Source organism: Castor canadensis, chromosome 12, assembly GCF_047511655.1.
Source record: "Castor canadensis chromosome 12, mCasCan1.hap1v2, whole genome shotgun sequence".
Classification (NCBI taxonomy): domain Eukaryota; kingdom Metazoa; phylum Chordata; class Mammalia; order Rodentia; family Castoridae; genus Castor; species Castor canadensis.
This window is the reverse complement of record NC_133397.1, coordinates 17,173,239-17,199,878: the sequence shown is the minus strand read 5'-3', so window position 1 is coordinate 17,199,878 and position 26,640 is coordinate 17,173,239. Positions and strand designations below refer to the sequence as shown.

Below are 26,640 nucleotides of genomic sequence, written 5' to 3'. Positions count from 1 at the left end.
TGTTCTCAGGAGAAAATACTGGGATACACTGCACATGCGTGGAACCGGAGTTTCCTCTGGGCTGCCTTGGGAAGGCAAGGGTCAGACAGGGAGGAAAGAAGCAGCCCCAGAAAAAAATGCACCTCCTTTGTGGTCTGGGCTTGGTACCCAAGACACCCAGGTAGCAGGCCTTTCCAGAAGCAGCTGGAGCTGCAACAACAGTGTCCAGTGAGCAATTTAGTTGAGAACCTTCCCCACAGCTGCACCTGGCCAAATGTGTCAGGAGCCCTCTTTGCCAGGACACACCCTGAGCAGTGTGAGAGCAGAGAGAATAGGAGGTCCGCCTGTAGGCTGCTGGTGTCTGCCTTTTTATAAGAATGAGTTGGGGTGCTGTTGACCCCCATGTCTTCCCCCAAGGGTCTGCCTCCTCCCTGTGCAGTGAAGGCCCGGCCTGCACAGTCCCTCAGGGTTCCAGTTGTGCCACTCTAGCTCTGTTTTAGACTTGAAAACACAAGAGCACATGGAAAGACATGTGGACACACATGGGTCACATACCAATCACCGGCAGTCACCCCCACACACACATTCACGTGCACACACATAAACATACAAATGCACACGTGGATCATAATTCAATCTTCTAAAAAACTGAAGAGAACTGGGTTTGAAAAAACTTTCCTTCCCCTTTTTGGGACTCAGGCCAGGTTACACCGTTCCCAGAGAACCAAGACGGGTCACAAAGAGGCTCTTTTTCCCCTTTTAATTTATTGCCTTCCATAAAAAGAAAAAGAAGTTGGATTAATTTATTCTCAACAGTGAAAAACGTTACTTCAGTCTCCCAAAGTGGCTGGATAGATTCTGTTTGGTATTTGGAGGAATCCTGATGAAGAAATAAAGGAAGAAGCTTCCCGTTCCTAGCTATGGCTCCGTAAGTCACACCATGAAAAGGGCTGCTGTGCCTCCCAGAAACCCTCAGAACACCACGCCTGAGCCTTCCATGTTCCTACAATATCCTGCTATGGAAACATGGAGACCTCTGTGAGACTGAGTGACAGAATGAAGGGCCACCATGGGAACTTGGGGCTTTATTGTCCCATAAAAGGTCAAGAATGGAAGACCCCTTCAAATTGAGGTGTTCAGGGAAGAGTTTATAGAAGAGACAAAACTGTAGCAGGCCTAAAAGATGCACCTATGTATGAGGCAGGCTAGAAGTAGAGAAAGTTTGGGACTGATATGTAGGTTGCCCAATGACAGCCCAGACTATCTTCACCGGGCCAGGAATCACCCATTCCCCTGCCCACTCATTGATTATTGGGTGAAAAACACCTGCTTCCTTCCTTCCCATAGGTTGTCATAGGTTTTAAAAGCACCTGAAGAGAAGAAACCCACTCTCCTGGCCTCCAAATTCCATTTGTGTCCCATGATGCTCCCTTTGTATTTCCCCTTTGTATTTCCATTTATGCCCATGTGTCCTACAACAGATTCTTCCCACAGGACACAAAGAATTTGGAAGTCTTCTGATCACAGACTGCACCAGTGCCACTAACATGTAGACTAGTCAAGGAAGTAAAAGCCAGGCATGGTGGCACATGCCTGTGAAACCAAGTACTGAGGAAGTAGATCTCAATTTGAGGCAAAACTGTGAGAACCTACTGAAAACGAACTAAAAATTTTAAAAAAAGCGGCGGGTGTCGGGGAAAGGGCAGCTGGAGGCATGTCTCAAATGGTAAAGTACTTGCCCAGCAAGTACGAGACCCTGAGTTCAATCTTCAATGCTGGGGGATGAAAGAAGGGGGAGACATTCCAGTAAGAGCCATGTCAAGGAGACCCTTGGAGACCCCAACTATTTGAAAGGTCTCCTGAATTTGGGGTCCTGGGAATAGACCACCTGGGACACAGGGAAAAGTTTTCTAGGGAGTGATAGAAGAAGAGCAGTTGAACTTCATCCAGGAGGCACTGGGGAGTCAGAAGAGGTGTTAGAAACTTTTGAGTAGGAAAGAAATATAAACTACTATTTTAAGAGCACTAATTCTTTTTTTTTTTTAGTGTATTTCTCTTTTTTTTATTGTTTTATTATTCATATGTGCATACAAGGCTTGGGTCATTTCTCCCCCCCTGCCTCCACCCCCTCCCTTACCCCTACTCCGCCCCCTCCCTCTTCCTCCGACCCCCTCAATATCCATCAGAAACTATTTTGCCCTTATTTCTAATTTTGTTGAAGAGAGAGTATAAGCAATAATAGGAAGGAACAAGGGTTTTTGCTGGTTGAGATAAGGATAGCTATACAGGGAGTTGACTCACATTGATTTCCTGTGCGTGTGTGTTACCTTCTAGGTTAATTCTTTTTGATCTAACCTTTTCTCTAGTTCCTGGTCCCCTTTTCCTATTGGCCTCAGTTGCTTTTAAGGTATCTGCTTTAGCTTCTCTGCGTTAAGGGCAACAAATGCTAGCTAATTTTTTAGGTGTCTTACCTATCCTTACCCCTCCCTTGTGTAAGAGCACTAATTCTTAACAAGTTGGCATGATGACCTAAAGGGGAAAAATCATTCAGCAACTGTCACACACAAGTCGTGCTTAAGCAGTTCCTGTAATGGCTCTGGGTGGCCTCACGGCTGTGAGGTAACAGCTGTCTGAGGCTGGGAAGAGGGTAGCCAACTCCCAAATCACAACAGCTTTGGATGACAACCGTTCTTATTTGCCTATTCATCATTTTCATGGAATTAAGTATGGAAATAAAATTTTCTCTCTCTCTCTCTTTTGTTTTTTTCATTCAACATTTTCAAACAGAGTCTGGACCTTGGAAACTACCATTATTATAAGTTTCATTCTGATGATTTTATGTCAGCATGAGCAGCTCAAAATGCAGAAATAATTTCATTCCTCTCTGTCTCCCCAGCCCCAGCACAGGGCCTGGCATAGATGATGGGTTGTTGGTATCAGGGAATGGTATCTTAGTTACCACAGTCTTTATATTGTAAATTCTTAGGGGTTAAACTATGACAATTAATGTCCTTTACTTACCTTAAAAATAAATTCAGACTATCAGGCCGTCTAATCTGAATTTTTTTTTCAAAAGAAAGAAAAGGTTAATTTGGGACTTAAAGAATATTCAATTTAGTTGGGCACCAGTTGCTCACCCATGTAATCCTAACTACTCAGGAGGCAGAGATCAGAAAGATTATGGTTCAAAGTTAGCTCTGGGCAAATAGTTCAGGAGACCCTATCTTCAAAATACCCAACACAAAAAATGGCTGGAGGAGTGGCTCAAGTGGTAGAGTGTCTGCCTAGCAAGCATGAGGCTCTGAATTCAAACTCCAGTCCTACCAAAAAAAAAAAATAATAAGAAAAAATATTCAATTTGGCCTTGGAATTCCTTGGCAGAGGGATTCTTTTTTAAACAAGTAAGAATCTGGAAGCTGTTGAATAGTTCCCCTGCTTCTAGTCCATGTTGGCTGAGGCCAGGGACTCAGCAATGCCCATCCCTGTCCCTCTTGCTGGGAACACACAACTCCTCAAGCATTGCAGCTACACACAGAAGCCAACGTGAAATCTGCAGCCCCCTGGCTAATCTTTCAAAGCATCCTTGTTACAGATGGAGCTCCGCAGAAAGCAGACTGTGTGGCAGGATGGTGTGCAAGAAGATTCCTGAAGAGGGCCCTGGATGAACATCGTGGGAGAAGAGAGAGTACGTTTGGGCAGAGGGAGAGGTTGGGACATGGTGCCATCAGAAGGTCTCAGTTGACCCCACAGGGAACTCTGAACCTGGGATGGCCCTTCAGGATTGACCTAGCTGGGCAAGCGCCAGGCCTTTACACCTTATTCCGTCAGTAGTAATTGGCTGGGTGCTGTCCCCCAGAAGGGACATAGCCTTCCTTGGCAAGGAAGCTGTCTTCAGACAGGCTGTCAGCCAGTAACAATCCTAGCAAGTGGGCAAGAAGTCCTTCTTCCCCACATGGGAGCTTGACACAGCATGGCCTCCTCTACAGGGATCTGCACAGGTACTCAGGTGCAGGCAGGATGCCTAGATGCTAAGAGGTGGAGAGAAGGACTTGGCAGAGCCATTAGGAGGCAAATCTGCCTTCTAATCTTGACTCTGACACAAAACTGAATCAGCTTAAATTAATAACAAACTTTCTGAGTCGCAACTTCTTCACCTATAAAATAGTGGTAATACTACACCCGATAGTGTTTTTCAGTGAGGACTGAATAAGTCTTTTAAAAATGTCCTGGCTGCCTGCGGTGGCACACACTTACCATCCCAGGATTCTAGTCCCAGCCAGCCCAGGCATAAAGTGAGATCCTCTCTCAAAAATAGCCAAAGCAAAAAGAGCATCTGCCTAGCAAACTCAAGGCCCTGATTTCAAACCCCAGGACCATCAAAAAAAAAATGCCCTTGGCACAGCACAATCGTTTATAAATGGTGCTGGTGATGGGTGACCATGGTAATTGTTGTTATCTTAGCAGCTGCATAGGCAAGATGATTCCCTGGCGCGGTGTTACTGCCAAATGCTCACAGGTCGGAGTTATGCCAAAGTCTAAGTCAAAAGCCCTCAGGTATATGGATTGCCGGGCCCCACAGAGTCTGTGAAAGTGACTAGTCGTCTCCTTAAATCTCAGACCATTGTCCTGCTGGGATCAAAGATGCTTCTTAGAGCATCATCAAGAACAAAGGACAATACTGGGGAAGGATTTTCAGCTGCCCTTGCCAACAGAACACATGGCAGCCTGGATATGCCAGGCACCAAAAGAGCAGGGCTACAGGGTGGGAGAGATGAGTCACTTTGCAGAATATGGGCATCACCAATGCTGGTTGGTCCAGGGTATGTAACTGCATGATGATGAGGACTGTTCAATTTCACTGTCTCTTCTTTCACATGGTCAACAAGTGAAAAGAACCCTGGCCCTTCTGTACTTTTGGGAAGTTCAGAGGGTAATGCCAGTATCAAGGCCAACACAAGTGGGTATCACAGATCTGATCTTCCCTCCAGTTGGGAACTGGAGCACTTTACAGTGCTGAGATTCATTCCCATTCTCCTAGATAGGAGGTCTCATGTGGCAATACACACGCTCTGGAATCGAAATGCCTGATTCCTGAGTTTGAATCCAGTCTTTATCCATTATCAACTATGGGACCTTAGACAAGGTCAATGTGATCTAGCAGACAGCACCAAGAACACACTTGTAGTTGAATAAGTTTGGTTTATTACTCATTGCAGTTAGGGAAAACATGGCAGGAATGTCTTAGCAAGAGGGTATCAGAAGAATCTGCAAAAGGAGGGCTGGGAGTGTGGCTTAGGTGGTAGAGCACCTGCCTAGCTAGCATGAGGCCCCCTGAGTTCAAACCCCAGTGCTACCAGAGAGAGAGAAAGAGATTGGGGTTTGGTTGGTGATGTTGGGGGAGAGGGGCAAGGAGGCATAAATTTGCTTTCAACTGGATGCTGTGAGCAAATGGGGACAATTCTATGCTCGGGTGTCTCAGTAAGTCTTATCTATAAGGGGGAAGATACCAAAAAGGATAAAGCTATCGATGGTAAAGAAGTTAGCATTCATGCAGTTTGGCAGAGAGGGGATATTTGGCATTTTGTGGAAGAAACAATGACCCTATTTTGTTTGCGCTTAGACAAAATTAAGGAGTGGTCTTGCTTTGCCTCATCTTCTTATGGTCTCAGAGTTGTTTGTCTGAAGCCATTTGTGTCTAGTAGCATAATACAGACTAGCTGTGATGGAAGGCAGCTTCCACACATGAGAGGCCACTCTTTCTTCTTTTTGCAACTCATTAAACCCCTTCATGTATAAACCTCTCCATCCATAAAAAGGGAGTAGGCATATCTACTTCGCAGTTAGGTTAAAGAACAGATTAGATAATGTGGAGCACAGAAGGAGAATTCAATCTGTATCAGTGTCCAGCTGCTTTAACACTTGACTTACTGGTAAGGAAACTGTCCAGTAAAACCCAATCCACTGTGGTGAATATCATAGGTGAAATAAGCCATCCATCCCAAGGCTGCAGCTGAGCTTACTGTTTTGAGTCACAGCTCAAGCCCATCAGGACTGGCATAATGAACAACCTCCAGCAGCAAATGACAGCTGGCATTCCTGGCAGGGGGACAGGTTCAGCCTGGGTTTTACAACGGAGCTGGAGTACTGCCCAGGACCTGGGTTATGGGGGTGGGGAGGTCACCACCAGGACCATTATACCTGTGTTTCACTTGACAGCTTTCACCCTGAACTCACAGAGAGACATCCATAGACACAAAACCTGGGGAGCATCTTGCAGGAGTACAGACTGCAGCCTGCCTTGGTCAGACAGAGCTGGGACGAGACCCACCTTCATTAGGTTCTCACACATAATCTTGTCTGATAATAGTGGAATTCATCACAAGTGAGATTTCCAGAATGAAGCCCACCCGGGCTGAACTCCCCAAATTATACCCTTGCCCTGGTAATTGCGGAGTGCTCAGGGCCTACATCTAGCTTATAACAGTGTTTACAGATTGACCACATTGAGTGCCACCTCTCATTTGGTGGAACGAAAAAGAAATTACACACTGATGTGTTGACTTCCCCAGCTTGGGACACTAGAAAGACATGAGGCATGAAATCCCAAGTCAGTTCCTTCTCAGCTGTGTGTTTTTGGGGACACTTTAAGACTTAACACGCTCAACATGTAAAATGGGAATAACAAAACTGCATTTCCCTTCATAAAACCCAAAGATGATTGCAAAATCAAGTGCTATGTTCACATGTGATGACATAAAGAGCTCTAAAAAGAATTACAATATATTTATTTGAAAAGTGTTTCCTATGTAAGGATTTTTGCTTATCACAAACAGAACGATTTGAGTAAAACTGAAAAGATCACATTATAACTAATGTCCTGGACGGTGACATAACTAATGCCTTTCCATAATGTTTGCTAATGACAGGTATTTTTTTTTTCCTTGAAATTTTAGAAATCACCAAAAAAAGTCTGCTAATGCCTGGGCTTTTCTCTCTAAGGCAGAGAAGGTGACTCATTATATACCTTTGATCGATCCATTCAACAAAGATTTATGGAGTATTAATTTTGTGCCAGTGCTAGATCTAGGAGTTTATGATAATCATCAGGAAATAAATGTATCAAAAAGCCCTAGAAATCAACTCTCTGGGTTGCAGAATGACTGTAATTGCTGTGTCTTGGCCCCTGAACATTTGTGGCTCTTCTGAGACTGGCTGATGTCTGGATCTCCAGCAGATCCTCATCTATGCAGTAGACCCTATCTTTGCTACTGGCTCTCATGAAATAACCATGAAGTTTCTAGCTTGGGCAAAAAGTGGCTGACTATAAGACAGGACAGTTGCTACTAAAAAAGGTTTCACATTAGGGTAAGGTCTTCACTCTATTTCTTCCTATGGATTCGGGGCTAAACAGAACTCATTCCCAGATGCATGACTTTCCTTAGAGCGAGTTGGTAATTTCACCTCTTCTGCACAAATCTTCTCTACTTTAGGGAAGCACCAACCCGTCTCCTGAGCTGATAAAAGTTGTCTGACCCTAGAGTAATTCCCCCTCTTCCATCTGCTTTCCAGTTATGGTGTCTGGATGACACCATAGTCCTTGGCAGTTTATTTCCCAAAGTCTGATACTTTTGTGGTACTCTGGTCCAATGCCACTGTTGGGCATGGGTTGGAGGAGTCAGGGTGATCAGCAGAAGAATTCAAGTTAAGCTTGAGCTTTGGGACACTGAATTTTGTTCTTTTCTAGGTCTCCCCACAAGTGTACTGGGCAAACAGCCTCTTTATTCTTTGTTTTTCTTCTTTGGTTTGTTTGAGATAGATCTTGCTATGTAGCCCAGGCTGGTCTCAAACTTGAGCTCTTCCTGCCTTAGCTTTCTGAATGCTGAGATTACTTGTGTACACCACCATGCCTGGCTAAGGCCTACTTATTCTTTCAGGTCATCAAATGGATACTGATCAACTCAAACACACACCCGCACACACATATATATGCACATTCACACATAAACACATATATCACTCAAGCACAACGTTCTTCATTCATTCTTCATTCACATTCTTCTTCATTCTTCATTCATGACAATTTTTCAAGTGCACAGACTGCCCAGTCCCCCAGACCACTGCAGAGCAGATTCAGTCCTCTTTCTTCTTCCTCCTACATTAAGACTGCATCTTTGTTAGTGCATAAGGAATAACTGGATCCATTACAGAGTCATCTACCCACCCTAATGCCCACGACTTCTTCCCTAATGACCTAGCAGAAATGTCCATTATTTTACCCTGTACATTTTAGGTCAGGTCACATTCTTGAAATCTTTTCTACTCTTGCTAAATAACCCCTGGGGATTTTGCTCATCCATTTAGGCAGGCAATGAAAGAACTGCTTTTGCTGGATTACTCCACTGAATATAAACGTTGCTGAGTGGATGAAAGGGAAGGTCCATGTGCCTGAGGGATCTCATTAAGGGACAGTCCAGTAAATGTTGCTCAGTGCTCCAAAAGTCACCTCTGGATCTTCAGGGTCATACTCTGCTCTGAGAGCTCTCCCAGCTGCACTGCAACCTGCCCCCAGGGGCCTCGGCCTCTTACCCAGACACAAGCCTGAGGACCAGTGGTTAACTGCCAAGCCTGACCTGACCCTGGAATGGGATCATGTCCTAGCCCACAGAGTTCTGCTTACAGCCGCTGCTAGGCTGATCGCTGACCACAGCTTATGTGACCAACTGCCTGTGTGGGTATGTGCCCAGTGCTGAGTAAGCCCCACTCTGAAATCCCAAACTTAAGCCCCCTAAATTAAGGACATCAGGCAGGCTTGGTGGTTTGTACTCTGTGGCTATTTTCAAAATCTATAGAAAATTCTTGCCCCCAGCTATAATTTATGATAAGACAGGAGGACTCCAAATGAAGTAGAGCAGAGCCCAGCCCTAGGGTGGCTCACAAAGCCCCTGGAGTGAGAAGATGTGCATCTGGTAGGGTTTCCAAGACAACAGGGAGAAAATTCCAAGCATTTTGTGGTTTCCAGGTTCTATGTTGTTGAGATTCCCTGGAAGCCAAAGAGACAACAGCCCTTATTCAACTCTGCCTTGGGTCATCTGCAACCGGAGTTTGGAGGGTTGGGATTTCTAGTTCTGAAGCTTGCTCTTTCAGGAGCCCCTGAGGCTGAGGGCTTCACAGCATGTGTGGGAGGATGACCAAGCACTGACCTGCGGATAGCTGGCCTGGAGCCCAGCACATGTTAGACTCCAACTTCTACACGGCAGTAGTCAACAGAGAATAGGGCAGGTCCCAGATTGCAGAGCTGGGATCCCTAGACAGACAATCCAGGCAGAGGGCCCTTCCCTACAAGAAAGCAGCCCTGCCTGGAGCTGGAAATGTGTTCTCGTGTTTCTGGAGGAGTTTGTTTCAAGAGCTTGGACAGCCTCTTGGCAGAAGTATACTGGGAAGTACTCATCAGGGGGAAGTTGGGCTCAGTAAACTTTGAAGTCTCTCCCACTCCTGAAGGCCTTGGTTCTGAGGCTGGGGATGGGCTGTACTCCTTGTAGAGTGAGGGAGGGTCCTGCAGCATCAAAGCCTTCTGCCCCTATAGGGCATTCCTGACCAGCTTTTATCCTTGGGCTTTGAAGGGAGAACAATAATCCCATGCTTAAACCAAAACATCTTGTGGTGGAGTCACGCACTTTGAACACAACCTCAGGCTCCTGGGGGCTCCTTGAGCTGGGGATAGGGACCGTGAGGGCCTGCTTACCACCTGGTTAGCCCCAGCTGTAGGGTCTCAGTCCTTTGTCAGAGGGAGCAACTGGCATTGGGGATGATATGATTTGACTTCCAGTCACTTGAAATCGTCCATGACAGCCGTGACTTCCTGGGATTCTGTGGAGAAATGAGAAATCAGCTGCCTTGGTGTCTTTCCAAGATGTCATATCTTAAGACCTGTGATATTTTCGATGAAGTCACTTCTAAGGGAAACTTCTTTCCATTTTTCAGTTCCTGAATCAACTGAAAGTTCAAATGGTTTAAAGAATCCACTAGTTACCTGGATTAGGGAGCTAAACAGGTAGTTCTGGGCCTCCATTTTCTCATGTGAAAGATAAGTACCATACCATTCAGGACTGTCATTCTGTGCTCCTAGGGCTGGCTCTGTGCTGTGTACATGCCCAGATGTAGGCTCTTACATACACTAGTATCTAACTGTGGCTCAGATTCCTCCATCAAACAGCAAGACAGTGTGGTCAGGTCTAGCGTATCAACCACCATCTCTGGCTTGAAATAAAGCAGACTAGAGCTCTCAAAGCAGCATTCCTAACAGGAGACATTGACACTAAGGCTAAGTGATCACTTGTAAAGGACATCACAGAACAGGCTCTCTAACACAAGTTGCCTTTGAGTCCACAAACTAGACCTGATTCAACTTGGTGTTCCTAGTTATGAGAACAGGGCATGGCATAAGATGGGTACTCAAAAAAGAGTTGATGATAAATGAATGATAAAATGAAGGAACAAAAACTCATACAAGCCACTGAAGTTATACTGCCAAAGTCCTGAAAATAGGCCAGGCCCTATTCCAGTTACTCTTCAGATCTTTAACCAAAGTGAATGTTTAACTAGAGATTAAAACATAAAAACTTTATGTTGTAGAGACAGCAAGAGCCTAGGAGAAAGGTAACCTGGCTTCTTAATTCTGCTTCTAATTTGTTGTGTGATCTTGAGTAGCCATCCCACTTCTCTGGACTTTAGTTTCCATCTTTCAAAATGAGAGGGTTAGACTGAATGACCTTGGGTGTCTCTTTCACTTCTAGCAGTATATCAAAATTTAAATCAATAGCCAGATGTGGTAGTGTATATCTATAATCCCAAGTGGAGGCAAAAGAATTGACAGTTGGAGGCCAACCTTGGTAAAAAGTAGTTAGACCTTATCTCAAAAACAAAATACAGTCACCTCCACCAAGGACAGGCAAAAAGCAAGATGGTGGCCAGCAAGGGAGTGGGGGAGGCTGAAAAATCATCCCCTCCCTGACAAGATGCCCTTATTGTCAGAAAACTTATTCTGACATAGAAGAATACTTATGTTTGCCCCTAAAGAGCTAGAAAATGACATCAGCCAATGGAACTCTGGGGGTGCCATTTAATGTCCTCCAACCAAGCCAGAGAGGCTATTACTTGAGAGGGTATAGTGGAGGGTTCCTATGAGAACCATACTTATGAGGCCCCTGTTTACAAAGTGTGCCAGAAAAGTGTCCAACCAGTAGAAAGAGATCCCTCCCCTGCCAGTAACAGCAGCAGAGCAGGGACAAAAGAGGTGAGGTCACTGACTGGCTGCTCGCCACTCCCCAAGGTCACTTCAGGTCAGGTGGTGCCAAGCAACAGAAGCAGCTGCAGATTAGGACCAGCCAGAAAAGGGGAGACAACACCACAAACCCTGAATGGAGGCCCAGGAGTCCTTGTGAACCACCCAGAGCTCTGCAGAGCAGGTCAGTTTGGCAAAGGAGTATCTAGAGCCAAAGATTCTTCTTCCTTGTGCCTGATGGCCCATGCTGTGGATTGACAGTGTTCGCTTCTGAGGAATACTAAATATATAAATTAGATATATAAAATTTCCCAGCCCAGTACAGAATGAAAATGTGGGGCTCCTTGTTCAAAAATTATTAAGAATTTCAAGATGGCAACAGCACTGAGTTTAACCAAGTGCAGAGCCCTCTGACCACATGCCTAGGAGGCGGTATCCTGTGGGGATTTTGTGAAGGAATGAACAGTGTGTTTTGAGCAGAAGGGAGAGACAGAGGAGGTTAGGAAAGCCAGATAACATTTGAGTTCTGTTTGGGAGTCTCAGTTGGAGCAAAACTCAGGATTGTCCCAACAGAGAGCATCCCCTAGGAAGCTCCAGGCCCCTTTTTGGTCCTCCAGCAGAGGGTGTGGTCTCCCCCAGCATATGGGAGCACTGCAGCAAGTCTTGCCTTGAGAACCCTGCCCATCCGATTCCTGAAACATCTCAGACCAACATCTCAGACCTGGGTCATTCATCTTGGCATGTTCTGATTACAACAATGTTCTTTTTGTTGAATGAAAATCTGCCTTTTGAGCTTCTCCTGTTTTTCCTGCCTTTGAGGCCCACACAGATTTGACTGGTCAACTCATTCATTCACCAAATGTTCACAGCATATCCTTCCAAGGCCCAGCCAACTTGCTGAGCACAGTCTGCCCTCACGACCCAGTGGGTGACTGTTGGAATAAGATGACTATGATGAATCAGCACTAAATCAAGGGTGCTGGAAAACACATAGGATCCTGAACTATTACTGTGGTTTGGATATGGTTTAAGTGTCCTCAAGGGTTCATTTGTTGAAATTTAATCCTGTCATAAGGTATTAAGGGGTAGAAATTTAATCCAACTACGGTTTTTAGAGGCAACTTTGAGAGATAATAAGAATTAAATAAGGTCATCAGGATGGAGTCCCAATGATTGAATTACTGGTGGCTTTATAAGAAGACAAAAAGAGACCAGAAGGCAAACGTGCACATGTATGTACTCTCCTTTTCTCTCACCATATAATGCCCTGCACCACACTGGGACTCTGTCAGCAAGATGGCCATTACCAGATGCAGCCTCTTGACCTTAAACTTCCAGAACCAAGAGCCAAAATAAACCACTTTTCTTTATAAGGTACCCAGTCTGTGGTACTGAGTTTTTAGGAACAGAAAATGGACTAAGACAACTGTTTGCCCCAGACTTGAGAGGCCAAGGACAAGCTACCCATAGGAAGTGATACTTGTTCCAAGACCTGAAGTAGCAGCCAAAGGCCCAGAGAAGTAGCCACTACCTAGGAGAAGTGGAGATATGATTGCCCTCTCCATGTTTATTCCTAAGACAAAAAAATACTGGAGAATTCTTCTTCTGGTAGCCCTGCCCCCTGTTCTGTTTGTTGACACCTCCAAGTTGAAGGAGGTGTTGCCACAGAGAGCTCTTGGGCCTGTGGAGGTTAGCAGAGAGCTGGGCCATTCCCCCTACCTGCTCACACAGACCTGGCACATAGTAGGTAGACAGCGCACTTGAGGAATTGACCAGGCAGCCTAAAGTAATTTGCCCAGCACAGCTCCCCGGCAAGCTTTGCCCAGAAGGGCCAGGGAGAATACTTAGGAGAGACAGAGTAGACTTAAGACCTTTGCTTTAGGAAGCAGGTGAGGGAAGGTGTCTTTGTGTCTTCCTCTTCCACCTGAGCAGTGAAAGCCCAAGAGGGTGAATTAGACCAAGATGGGTATTTTCCTTAAAGTCTCAAAAACTATGTATTTTAAAAACTCAGAGAATCCCCTGGGAAAGAGCTCTCAGGTAACCCCTGGCCATGAGTTCTGAGGCCACCCTACTGCTCTGGCCTCAAATCTGCCTGCTCATGAAGCCTTAGTGCCCTTCACACTCTTACGCAGATCACAGGACTGATGACAGATAACAGGAGAGTCCAGATTGGAGCTGAATCAAATTCCAGGCATGTGCAGATCTTTAGTCTATCTGCTCCCTAGGAGGGAGCACAAACTTTTTTTTTTTTTTTTTTTTTTTTTTGTTAGTGCCTGCACCATCCTTGGTGGCCACTATCTAGCCTCTAGCTCTCTACTTACGGAGCCATCAAAGATCATCCAACACCTCCAGGAAGCAAGTTCACATCTACCCAGCTCAAGCACAGCCTCCTTAAACTCAAATGGCATTTTAACTCTTAGCCTAGTGAAGAAGGAGGAGTCGGACAAATCATAGCATGTTTTGAAGAGGATGAGTCAGAAGCCAGCTCAGAGATCCATCCCAGACGCCTGTTTCCAGCCCAAGCCCTAAAATCAGACTTGCTACTTCCAAACACAGTGACTGACCGATCAACCTCACCCTCAACCGCTGACCACTAGAGCACCTCCTGCGTCTGGAGATCATCAGGCCACAGATCCCAACATTTGGCCCAGATTCCTCAGAACTTGGTATTTGGCACAGCTGAGTTGACTCAGGCGTCTACTTTAAAGTCACTTGGAAAAAACCTGCTAAAGTAAATTGGGAACAGCCAAGTCTCCATTCAGTAACTGGCCTATCCCCAAGACACTGCCCAGATCCTATCAAGGTCAAGCATTACCAGGAACTCAAGTTCAAGGTCACTTTTCAAAACAAGCTGAAATTGTGTCAATGGAGAGACGGACCTTTAAGTGAGGACTTCTACACTTCCCCTCTCCTCCAGTCTAATCCTGCAATAGGCTAATTAAGCTTTGCTTCTAACTCCTTGCCAGTATAACCAGTTTGCCCAGACTTAGAGTGATTACCAGCTTACTTGCGGTGGTTTGGTGAACTGCAGAAATGAAGCCCTGAGTGCTGACTCTCACAGGTGCTGTGGTCAGATAATCAAGCTTCCTCACTTCTTCATTTTCCAAGTCTGATGGTTTTGCTGTGCTGTATAAGAGTCAGAGTTGTTTTCTCTGGTTATAAATGCAGCTACTAAGCTCGGAGCCTCATAAATTGGGTCTTGCCCACACAGGACTAATGGCCAAATCTTTTGAGTATTTGTTTCATGGTCATTTAAGGGTGGTCAGCATTTTTCTCAGCATTCAATTCACCTGCAGAAGTAACCAATTCTCCTTGCATCTGTGGCCATGTCAGCCAGGTAAGGCTTGACAGGCCCTCCAAAGCTGTGTGCCCTTTGCCAGCCTGCTCCTCATTATGAGTCATTGGATCAACAGGCTGGTAGAGGGCCAGTCTAGTCTGCTGAGGACTCCTGAGCCCCATGCTCCTAGGAAGAAAGCCAGCTGGTTCCCAAGCTTTCCATTCCACATTAAAGGGACTCAGTTTCTGCCATCACTTCCTCTGGGACCTAAATGGTGGGCACAACTTCCTTGGGTAAACTTGCCTGTCAAACTCCTCCTATGCAATTCTCAGAATCTCCAGTTTATCAAGAGCCCTGTAAACTAGAGGTATGGTTCAGTAACTTAGCAGTTATTAAGAACCTACTATGTACCTGCCCTTGCACTAGATGCTGAGGTTGCAAAAATGAGCATGATATGATACCCTGCAGAGCTTATGGTTGAAATGTTCTCTTTAAACAAGAGAGTTGTCATTATACACTCAGGTATTCAACAGAATTTATCCCCTTCTGCTTTGTGCTTCAGGTGCTAAGATGGATCTACTCAAGGAGAAGGTAATCAAGATTTATTAAGGACTTAGAATGAGCTAGGCACTGTGCCAAGTACTTGGCTTAATCTTGTTTAATCTTCAAAATTATTTTACAAATAAAGAACTTGAGTCAATACAGGTTAAAAATAAAATTAAGCCAAGAATATACACATAGCGGTAGGCGGAACAGGGCTTCTGCCTGGGATCCTTGATTTTCCCACTTCTTACAGCAGAAGATGGGGCAAAGTAATGGGGTGGATGTGATGACAGAGGAAGGTAGACACCCTCCCTTGCTCCACTCTTCTGCTTTTTTCCTGAGGCCCCCAGCAAACTCCATGAATTTGACTTTCTTCCATCGCCGGCTGAGAATGAAAGAGTTATACATGGCAGGAGGGAATCTGTGTTCCAACTGCTACTAACTCCAGGCCTCCTCTGCACCCCACTCATGGGCATGTTAGGCATTCTTGATTTTCTTGGTCTGCTGGTGAGACTGTCCACCCACTGGTCACTATATCATGGAAAGGGGTCAGATCATATCAGCCTGCTTGAGAAAACTCTTGGCTTTCTGGGCCTGGTTAGCACTTTCCTCCTTTGAGTTATTAATACATCCCATGCATTTCATCTTTATTTTCTTTCATATTTGGCAGGTAACCATTGGTATAATCTGTAATTTCTATCATTACCCATAAAGTTAAACTTTGAACAATTCTTCCCTGGCACAGCTAAATTCTCCTGAGAGAACGTGGACCAACTAACTTATATTTCTGTTATTTGTGCATTTAGTCTGGATCCCCATTTGGCCGACAGTTCTAGACATCCTTGGAGGAAAGTTGTAGCCCCAAGATTGCACAACCTAAAGGAAGGGGGTGGGTGAATCTTCCCATTTACAGAGTCCGCCTGGTTATGTGATCAAATATCCAAGTTTTCCATATTTAGCCATTACTTAAGAGTGTATATTTTACAAGTGATTTTTTTAGCACTCCTATAAATAATACTTTTTATACTGTCAGAGTCTCATTTAAAACTTTTCTACCATTAAATGGCAAATGCATTCTTACATTCCTTTTAGGTGCCTGTAGAAGGTTTTAATTGTTTATCCAAAGATCAAACAAGCACTGGAATAAAATGGAATCAATCATTAACAAAGTGATGAGAAACTTGCTTCTTGTAATGTTTATTTCTTCCCTTTTCAGGATTGAAAAGAGAAGAAAAATAACTCCAGATGACAGCCGGAGAACAGAGATAACACAGAGTCACAATAGCCTAGGGCTGTTTCCATAACCCTGAGAACTATACTTTCAGATTATGATTTCTAAAATGAAAAAAAAAATGAGCTGGTTTTGCCAAGCTGCCAACCAAGAATCCAAATCTTTGCCTGGCTTCCTTTGACATTCAAAGCTCAAGTCCACAGTGACAGCAGCAGAACACATTCCGCTACCCAGGTGGTCCTGCAGAGGGTGGTCTATAGCCCTGGAAATGCACTGCTGCTTTCTGTCCATTCCAGGTTCACTGGAAGTATTTCCCTAAGGACCTTGTTGGGTTGAGCACATTGTGCATTTCTACTAGAGGTGAGACACAAAGAAAGCCTTTTCTTTGTTGGTACCATCAGTACCCAATGCCTGACCTTAAATGAGAATTTTCTGGTGTTTAGAATGGAGCTCATGGGCTGGGGGCATGGCTTAAGTGGTAGAATACTTGCCTAGCAAGTACAAGGTCCTGAGTTCAAACCCCAGTACCGCCAAAAAAAAAAAAAAAGCAAAAGAGAATGGAGCTCAGTGGTAAAGCATATGCTTAGCATGCACAAGACCCTTGGTTTGATTCCCCAGCACCAAATAGTAGTAAAAATAATAATAATAGTAACAGTAACCTATGCCAGAAAAGCTTTCTTAACATCACTGAACCCAGGAATTCTCCGCATAGCCCAATTCATCTTCCTCTCATTGCTCACAGCAGCTGTTCCAAATCTTTGTCACTTCCTCCGAGATGTTGGTGCTTTCTAAATTTCTGTCCTTTCTTTAGTTAATGTATTCACTCAACTACTATTCACTGAGGTCCTCGTATATGTCAAGCATTGTACTGGATATTGGGCACACTGAGGTGAACTAACAGACATGTATGGAACTTGTGATCTAGCTTATAGTCAGGTTTCTCTCACTCCTTATTCTTCTGCACCATCAAATCCCTCTCTAAGGCTTCAGTTACTGCCTGTGCCCTGACAGCTCCCTCTTTTTTCTCAGCTTCCCTGGGCCAAAATCATGTAGGCATTCTGACTTGTGGATGGCAATGAGAAAAGCAATCTCCGTGTAAAGAGGATGGTTGAAAACACAACCAAGACTCTTGTAATAAAGTGACTTCCTACTGGGGGATTCTCACTCTGATTCCAGTTGAAACCAACATGGCAAAAACCCCCAGGAATGCTGCTTCCTTTACCCACCTGCATGGGAATGGACAATATTATTCCCTTAAATCTCCACAGCAGTGCTAAACCCAGGCTAGCACACTTAACAAAATCTTATTGAAGTTTGCAAGAAAATTCATTATCCATCAGGAGTAACCCACAGTTGGCTATTTCTCCTAGAGTTCCACTGTCCTGGATGGCTTTCATGGGATCTCTCTGCTAACATGACTACCCACTTACAGCAGAAGTCACCTCCCTTCTATACACCTCATCACCATCCAGATGGTGATGAGAACACATCTAGAATGTGTGCTCAGAGAGGGGAACACATTGCTTGCTACCTAAGGTCCACTTTCTAAGACCATACTTCCTATTCCAGAATCGGCTTCTTCTTAGTCCTCTCCCTCCTGGGAGACTTCCCTCATCCATATAGATTGTGTCCTTTCCACATGGCCTAAAACAGGGCACAATAGTCTAACTGTGCAGAAAATACACAGATTGTGGTATAAGAGGTTGAAAAAGACAGTGATCACTTCCAAAGAAAACTAGCACTCAAACTATAAAATGAAACTCTGTAGGTCGTTCTGGTACCCTTCGCCCAAATCTGCCCGTGTTGCTGTTGTTGCAGTGCTGAGGATTGAACTCGGGGCCTTGTACATGCTAGGCAAGTGCACTACCACTAGTTACATCTTCGGTCTTTGATATTTTGAGACAGGGTTTCACTATGTAGTTTAGGCTAATGTCCTTCATGCATGACACCTTCTCCATCATTCCAGGCAAGCACAGACACCTCTTTCTTGAGCTCCTGTCCTCTCCTTGCCCCTTGCCTCTATCAGAGCATGGTAGGTCCTTGAACTCACTATGTAGTCCAGACTGGGCTCTATCGCACAAACTTCTTGCCTCCATCTCCCTGTGCTGGGATTTACAAGCATACACCACCATGACCAGCTTTTCTTATTCTTATCTTAAATAATAATGTTGATATCTTCAAAGTCACCTAGGGCAGAATCTCAGGGAGCCACCATAGTGCTTCCTAATCAGATTCCTGCACCTTCAATCTCCTGACTGTCATTCAATTTATTTCATCTTTTCCATGTTCATGCCTTGGTCCAGGCTCTCTCGTCTCTACCCAACCGGGGCAGAATCTTTCTCACTGATCTTCCTGCCTCTGGTTTTCCCCCTTCTAATACATCCTCCACCCTGCAGCCATTTGATCTTTCTCAACTGATAATCACAACATAAATATAGGATTGTTATCCTAAAGTCAGACTGCCAGGATTCAAATCTGTAGGATTTTTGTGACCATGAGCAACTTGCTGATCTCCGCTTGGCTCAGTTTCCTCATCAGCAAAATGAGGAGAGCATACCAACCTCCTAGTTGTTACAGAGACTTTGGTTTCTTGCTCCAAAAAAGGCCCCCAATGAGCCCAACTTCTTGTATACATGCCCTGTAAAATTCCCTCCCATTGAGCATGGGCTGGACCCAATAACTTGCTTCTAACAAATAGATTATAGCGAAAGTGATGGGATATTACTTCCACCATTAGGTACAAAAGGTTGTGACTTCTATGTCACTCACACTCTCTCTCTCACTCTGACAACGCCAGCTTGCTCTGGGAGCTACCCTCTGGAAAGGCCCACATGGCAAGGAACCCAGGTGACCTCAGTCAGTGAGACACTGAATCCTGCCAGTATCAATGAGCTTGGGAACAGGTCCTTCCCTAAGTAAGACTTGAGACAAATCCAACCCTACTCAACATTTGATTTCAGCATACAAGAAACCCTGAGCCAGAAGACTCAGGTAAGCTATACCTGAATTCCTGGTTTAGAGAAACATTTATTCCTGAATAAATGTTGTTCTAAACCACCGAACTTTGACATATTTTGTTATGCAGCAATAGATAACTAAAATGATTAAATAAAATAACATAAAGGGCTTAGAACAATACCCTGTGCATAGTCAACCAATATTGGCTAATATTTTCACCATCATTATTACCTGTGTAGACATTCTACAGGACTAAAATCTCTATGAGGTGAGGGATGATTCCAATTTATCTACTATATCTCAAGTTCCTAGCAGAATGCTCAGCCCAGAGTCTTTCAGGCAACAGTAAATACTCATTGACTGAAAGAATGAACAGGAAAGACTTAACTGGGTCCTCTAGACTCGTACCTCACAGGCCAAAAGAGGGACTGCTGAGAGTTGAGTGGTCTGACTGCCCAGTTTCTCCCTACAGTCAGAAGATGGACCAAGTAATTCTGTAAGGATTAACAATCTGAGACACAAGGTCCCTCTGGGGCCTCACAGCCTCCTTGAGTGCAGGGTGTATGTTTCCCAGAAGCAGTTGTCACAAAGCTAGCCTTTGTGTCTGTGCCACATTCCTGGAAGGCACAGCGAAAACAATGAAACCATCATCACCCACTTCTCTCCTGGCCTGCCAGATAGCTGTATCCTGGGCTGTGGACAGAAGGGGAGAGGAAAAGCTATGTTCTCCTTAGCTGAGTAATATCATTTATCTTGATGGCAGAAATATATGCCAGAGGGGCTAAACATAGAAAGTAATTCTCACCCAAAAGAGATTTTTAATACCCAGAGGCCAAGCCTTGCAGTAACAAAAAGATGCTGTATATCATCAGTTTCCCCATACCCCAACATTTCTTCCATCTCTGTATCATCTCCCACTCCTGCTTTAAGACTCAGCTCAAATGTCTCCTTCACCATGACACCTTCCCCAATATGCCAAACAAAGTTGCCTTGAGTTTCTGTCTTCCACTTGCTTGGTGCCTCCATTGATTGGGACATGCCAGGTCTTGTCTTGGTGAATGCATTGATGCCCTAGATCATGCAGGGCAAGTACTGTGTCTTATTGTTTCTGTATCCCCATCTCATCAGTGCTGACAAAGTAGGTGCTGATGCTGAATGAATTACAGAGTGTTGTTGCATTTGGGAACAGTGAACTAAATCTCTAGAAAAGCATTTGTTACCATTTGAATATGAAATGTCCCCCACAAGCCCCTGTGTTGAACACTTGGTCCCAGGCTGGTGTCACTATTTTGGGAAGTGGTGAAACACAGGAGGTGGGGCCTAGCTGGAGGAAGTAGGTCACTGGGGGTATGACTTTGAAGGTTGTACCTGATCCCCAGTACCTTCCTCCATCTCTGCTTCCTGTCTCCCATGAGGTGAGTAGACTTTGCCACACACTCCCACTGCTCTGATATTCTGCCCAAGCCCATGGGGACAGGAAACCATGGGATGAGCCCTCTGAAATTGTAAGCAAAATAAATAATTCCTCCCTTTAAGTTATTTTCCCAGGTATGTTGGTCAAAGCTACATAAAAATAACTAATATACATTCAACACCTTTTGCACAACAATGTGTGGAACAAAGGAGTTTATCCTAGAAAGAAAGTTCCGTGGAAGCTCTGTATTCTTTGGGGTAAGGAAATGGTGCTTATCAGAAGTGTCAGAAGTGCAGATCAGTATCAGTTGAGAGTAGAATTAATCTTTTTTAATATGGAAACCACATCCCTCCTCTGCTCTTGACAAGGAAGCTCCCTTATTCTAAGCCAGTCATTCTCAAAGTGCAGTCACTTAGGACCTTATTAGAAAATCAAATTCTTGCCAGGCACACACTGGTGGCTCCTGCCTATAATACTAGCTACTTGGGAGACTGAGATTGGGAAATGGAAGTTCTGTGCCAAACTTGTACAAATAATTCTCGAGACCTCATCTTCAAAATAACTAAAACAAAATGTGGCTTAAGTGGTAGAGTGCCTTCTTTGCAAGTGAGAAGCCCTGAGTTCAAACTCCAGTCCTGCCTACCCCCTGCCTAAAATATCAAATTGTCAACCCCCAACCCAGACCTACTGGATCAGAAACTCAGGGGCCAGGACCAGCAATTTGTGTTTTCACCAACCCACCATATGATTCTGATCACACTTAAGTTTTAAAAACTTTCTAAGTCTACACTAAAACACATGTGAAAAGGCTTTAGAACTACAATCCAGACTGATTTAAGATTAAAGGAAAACCCAAGACAATGTCCTCTTACTATAAAATGCCCAGGATCAATGAAACTCGCCACTATTTTCCACAAAACAGTTCAACAGGCAATTAAATGAACTCAGCACATTTATTTTAAATGTGCAAAATGAATTTTCATATCCTAAGAGTAACACCAGATGTTTTACCTCTTTTTCCTGATTGATTTTCCAGCCTACAGCAATTCGTCTTTATATTTTCCAGTTGAATCCTAATGCAGCAAGAAGAGTGTGTTCCAGCAGGATTATTAAATCCCACGCATTTTAAAACAAGTTTAACTCAGGCTGCCATGCATCAGCTGAGTGTCTGTCTCCCCAGAATATAAGAAACAGACAGCTATAGGTACCAGGCAGATTTGGACTGGCAGGAAACCCAAAGAAGGCCCTCTCAGGTCGGGTCTCCAGATTCTTGGCTGGTTGCAGAACTGAGTCCTGGGCATTTCGCCCAAGCCTGAGCTCTTCCCCCGCCAGAGTCCTGCACTCCCTGGTACTGAGGGATTTGCTAGCTGTGAAACCTACAAGTAAACATTCTGTTTTCAATGGAAAGTTTTGTCTTTAAAATGTGGAACCAAGGGGCAAGGAGGGAGAGAAGGCTGCTCAAAGAAACAACCAACCTGTATAGACCCTGTCTTTCTGCTCCTGGTGGAACCCAAACAATCCCCCTCTGTTGACCAAAGTGTCCAGCCCAGCTGAGCTCCACCCCAGTTACTGCATGTTTAAGTGGGTGAAAGGTCAGTGCAGACCAAGTTTTCCACCCACAAAAGCTCTTTGGAGTCTGAGGAAAGACATGGAAAACAGAAGCCTTCACTCTGCAGCAAACAACTTCAAAGGAGGCCTCCCCTGGCAGAGCCCCTGCTAAGGAAAGGGAGGGAGGATGAATGGAAAGGGTGGCAACCAAGTGCAAGAAACCCAGAATGTGCTGATTAGAAAAACAAAACCACACTTCTTAGGTAGGGGGAAGAGGGTGGCAGGCCCTTCCCTGGAAGCTTCTGAATGCTGGTAGGTTTGAGCCCTTCTTGTTGGAGGAGGGTTTAAACATGGTCTCCAAGCACAAATCAGCCTGTCTAGCTCTGAGTACCACTGCAGAAGGCATGTCTGAAATTAGCGGTCCCCATGATTGAAATTCAAAACAGGGCTGTTCTAAATATAAATCACTACAACTCCAACACTCACCGTTCTGTCTAGTTTCTCCCTTCCCCATCCTTAGAATAAAACATGGACTCCTTCTAAAGACACATTCAGAGGACTATTCAGTAAGAAAGAATCGGCTTCTAATTGAAGGTTCTCCCCGCCCCCCCCCCCCCCCCCCCCCGCCACTCAGCAGCTCAGGCTCCGCCCAAAGACAACAGCCTACAATCTCATGGGGCATTATCTAACCCCTAAATTCGGCCTGGTCCACACAAGTGATTAACGAAAAAATGTTACTCTAAATTTAAGATGCACAAAAGTCCAGAATAAACTTAGGACAGTTGAAGACATACAGAAGTAGTAAAACCAAGACCTTTGGCCCCACCTAATTAGACTACGTAGACATTAATTATGTCAAAGTTTTTTGCTCTGGGTGTGTAAGGAACCCACTCATCTTCCTGAGAAAAGTGACAGGAACAGCCCCGTCTCCCTGGGCCACCCAGCGTCTACCCCTTCCCAAAACAGATGTCATCTCTTATTTATTTTATGCACTATAGGGGAAACTGGAGTTCCTGTCAAGAAAGAATCTTACTGAGAATCACAAAGATGTTTTTACAGACTATTAAACCACAGGAGTCATTTATAAATGTCATCATCATAGTCTTTTAATATTTTACATAAAAAACTGTCTACACAGCTTATAGAACTTTTATGTAAACATCATAAGCTCACCACTTTATCATTTGTCAGTTTATTTAAAAAATAAAAAACAAGACAACAATTTAGTAGAAGTACCACTGGGCTGGGAAGGGAAAAAAGGAAATAGGGGAAGGTTTATTCTCTGTACAGAGATGCAGAGAAAATTTCACATAGCTGTAGAGGCTGCCTTGTGAAAAAAAAAAAAGTTTTAAATAGACCCCAATACTTGTTACCTTCCTTTATGAAAATAGTGTGCGTAATCTGCACAAATAAAATCACAGAACAGTGTTGCCACTTTTTCAAGAAAGCAAAGCAAAAATTAGTGGGTGTTTTTTCCCTCTCATTTTAAAAGTCATTTTTTAGAAAACATCAGAAGTAAATGAGGTTACAGCATACAAGTGTGGTCAGAATGCTACTGTCTTATGCAAATGACAAGTGCATTAAGTGTCAAACAATGAAACAATTGTGCAAAGAATTCTTTCAACAAAAAAAGTTTCAGCCTTAAATAATCAAACATCAGTTTCTTGGACTGAACAATTTCCACTTGTAGAACAGGCACAAAGTTCGCTTATGGCAAAAACACCCCCTCGGCACACCCTCCCCCCTCCCACCACTGGCTGGTAAGGGGTTTGTTGGGGGGGGGAACAGTCCACAGGAGACGCAGTGTGTGAAGAATGCTTCTTCTCAGTCCCAAGTCAATTACAAATATCTTCCCCAGGGGTCCGAAAGAAGGCCAAGTCCAGTTCATGCTTGGATGGGCGCCTCATCAAGCCTGGGCTGGAGCGGATCTAGCGCCCTGGTCATTCCACTCACCACCACCATTAAATAACACCATCTTACCTCCGAAAATAAAATTATATCTATATTTATGTAACAGCCCCAGTCCTCCCCAACCCTCCCCTCCCGCAGTTCCCCGGGTCTATGTTACAGACAGGGAAATAGTAGGAGCTCGCTGGTCATGGGCGAACATCTGATGGGGCGCGGCCACTCTGGCGCCCAGTGTGCCTCTGGGGACCAGAAGCGAGGGTATGGTGAAAAATGGGGCGAACATACACACAACCATACACTCTTGAGGCCTGGCTCTTCAGAAAAGGATGCTCAGGGCCCCCCCAGTGGCACTCAGCGGGGCGCCCGGACCAGTGGAACACAGCTGGACGCACACAGACACTGGGAAGGGGGCACCCGATGCCTACGCCAATTCTCCGCGCAACGGCAGACGCCAGGCAGTCCACTGGGGTCCTTGGAGGCGGGGATGTCCCCCTTCTCCCGGCTCGTGGGGGACGGGCCAGGGAGGGGCGGGCGCGGCCCTCATAGCACCTTGCAGCAATTGATGCAGCCGTTCTGGGAGCCGTAGCGCTTCTGCAGCGCCGCGCGCGTGGCGGTCTCGAAGACCTCGCGCACGCCCTCCTTGGTCTTGGCCGAGCACTCGAGGTAGTCGTAGGCTTGGATGCGCACGGCCATGGCGCGGCCGTCATCCGTGCGCACTGGCTCCTGCTTCATGCGGGCCAGCTCTGTGCGGACATGCTCGTCGCTGCGCAGGTCTTTCTTGTTGGCCACCAGGATGATGGGCACGTTCGGGCAGAAGTGCTTCACCTCGGGCACCCACTTCTCGGGGATGTTCTCCAGTGAGTCCGGGCTGTCCACTGAAAAGCACATGAGGATGACGTCGGTGTCCGGGTAGGAAAGTGGCCGCAGGCGGTCATAGTCCTCCTGGCCTGCCGTATCCCACAGCGCCAGCTCCACCTGCTTGCCGTCCACCTCGATGTCGGCCACGTAGTTCTCGAAGACGGTGGGCACGTACACCTCGGGGAACTCGTCCTTACTGAACACGATCAGCAGGCACGTCTTGCCACACGCGCCATCGCCCACCACCACTAGCTTCTTGCGGATGGCCGCCATGAGCGGGCCGGGCCCGGGCAGCAAGAGGGGGCCCGCAAACGCCTCGCTGCCGTCCCGCTCACCGCTCACCTCGGGCTGCGCGCCGGGGGCAAGGGTCACTAGCTGCACCCGGGCACCGCGATGGCGCGTCCTCTCGGTGCGCTCCGGCGGTCGCGGCGGGGGCGCGGGGGCATAGGATGCACCGAGCGTCTCGCCGCGCTGCTCCCGGGCGGTGGCTGCTGTTCTCGCCCCGGCCCTGGAGTCGGCGGCTTTGTGCGCAACGGTTGCTAGAGCTGCGGGCACCGTCTCTATGTCTCCCTCCCTCCCGGGGGGGGTCCTCTACACCTCGCCCAATGGAGCCCTGACGACTACGGCCAGACTGCGGCGGCAGATGCGAGCTGCGGCCCTAGCGCCCGCTATTTAAAGAGTCCGGCCACTTTCTTAATATAGCCGTCCAATGGGAAGCTAGCCGGCTGAGCTCATCGCTGCGGAGCTTGGCTCTGATTGGCCGTTCGCTGCAGCCCGAAGGCGGAGCCGGACGAGCTTGATTGACGGCCCAGGCCGCGGGGCTAGGAGAGGCGGCGGCTCGGGAGTCTGCGCGGCGACAGGCCCCGCCGAGCTCTGTAGCCACCCGGGTCCCCGCCTTCGCCACAGCTTCTGCGCGCCGGGTCTGGGAACTGGCCGCCTGGGGCCACGGGGTCTGGGCGAGCAGTGCCGAGACAGGCGGCATTCTGTGGGGCGTTGGCGACTCCCTTCCCTTCCGAATTGCCCCGCTTCTTGGCAAACTCCCTGGCTGGTGGTCAGACCCGTGGGGGAAGGGCGGCTCGTTTAGCGCGGTTTTGTTTTTAAGTACACAGCCAGGGCGGAGGTGGTTTTTGTTTTATTTAGTTTTTGGAGGCGGCTGTGCTCTGGGCCGCTACCCCGGGCCCCCTACGGCAGCGTAGGTTTGACTTCGCGTCGTGAGGGCCGGGCTGTGAATTGTGCGGCCCGTGAGGGAGCCGCCTCCACGCCTTGCTTACTGTCCTCGCTTGGAGGTCGCCACTCGTGTGTCCAGGTGAGGATGAGGAAAGAGAGCCGAGGACGTTGCGAAGGGAAGACGGAGACCGGGTCCCTTCGAGGAGGTCGCCTGCCAGGGAGAGGCCGCTCTGCCCAGCGCTGCTGGCATCGAATCTGATGCTTGTCCTCGGGCCGGAGAAAGAAGGGCCTGAAACGAGAACAAAACACAAAAACAACCCAGTGCCCCAGGCCCCGTGGGCAGATAAAAGGCCTCGAAACCGGGAGGGTGAAGCGGAACTTCAGGCTGTGAGGATGCTAGGGCTCCCGTCCACTCAGTCCCACCAGGACTTAGTTCGTCCACCTCCCCATCCTCAGGACGGAGGTGATTCCTGCCG

The 26,640-nt window shown here is 46.3% G+C and overlaps 1 protein-coding gene and 1 long non-coding RNA gene across 3 annotated transcripts in view; both read right to left on the bottom strand.

Moving 5' to 3' along the window:
* Positions 1 to 22,819, bottom strand: part of LOC141414771 (uncharacterized) — a 40,217-nt gene extending 17,398 nt beyond the window's left edge. Inside the window, exons 1-2 of one of the 2 annotated variants that reach the window (XR_012439620.1) lie at positions 21,695 to 22,819; positions 9,722 to 9,846 (exon numbers count right to left, since the gene is read on the bottom strand). This is a non-coding gene — a long non-coding RNA (uncharacterized lncRNA). The remainder of the gene's footprint in view (positions 1 to 9,721; positions 9,847 to 21,694) is intronic. The other variant, XR_012439621.1, reaches the window with a different exon arrangement.
* A 492-nt stretch (positions 22,820 to 23,311) lies between these two features.
* Positions 23,312 to 25,637, bottom strand: Rhob (ras homolog family member B). Its single transcript, XM_020156582.2, has one exon. It carries the CDS (start codon positions 25,268 to 25,270, stop codon positions 24,680 to 24,682), a length of 591 nt encoding a protein of 196 aa, XP_020012171.1. The 5' UTR covers positions 25,271 to 25,637; the 3' UTR covers positions 23,312 to 24,679.
* Between the last annotated feature and the right edge of the window lie 1,003 nt (positions 25,638 to 26,640).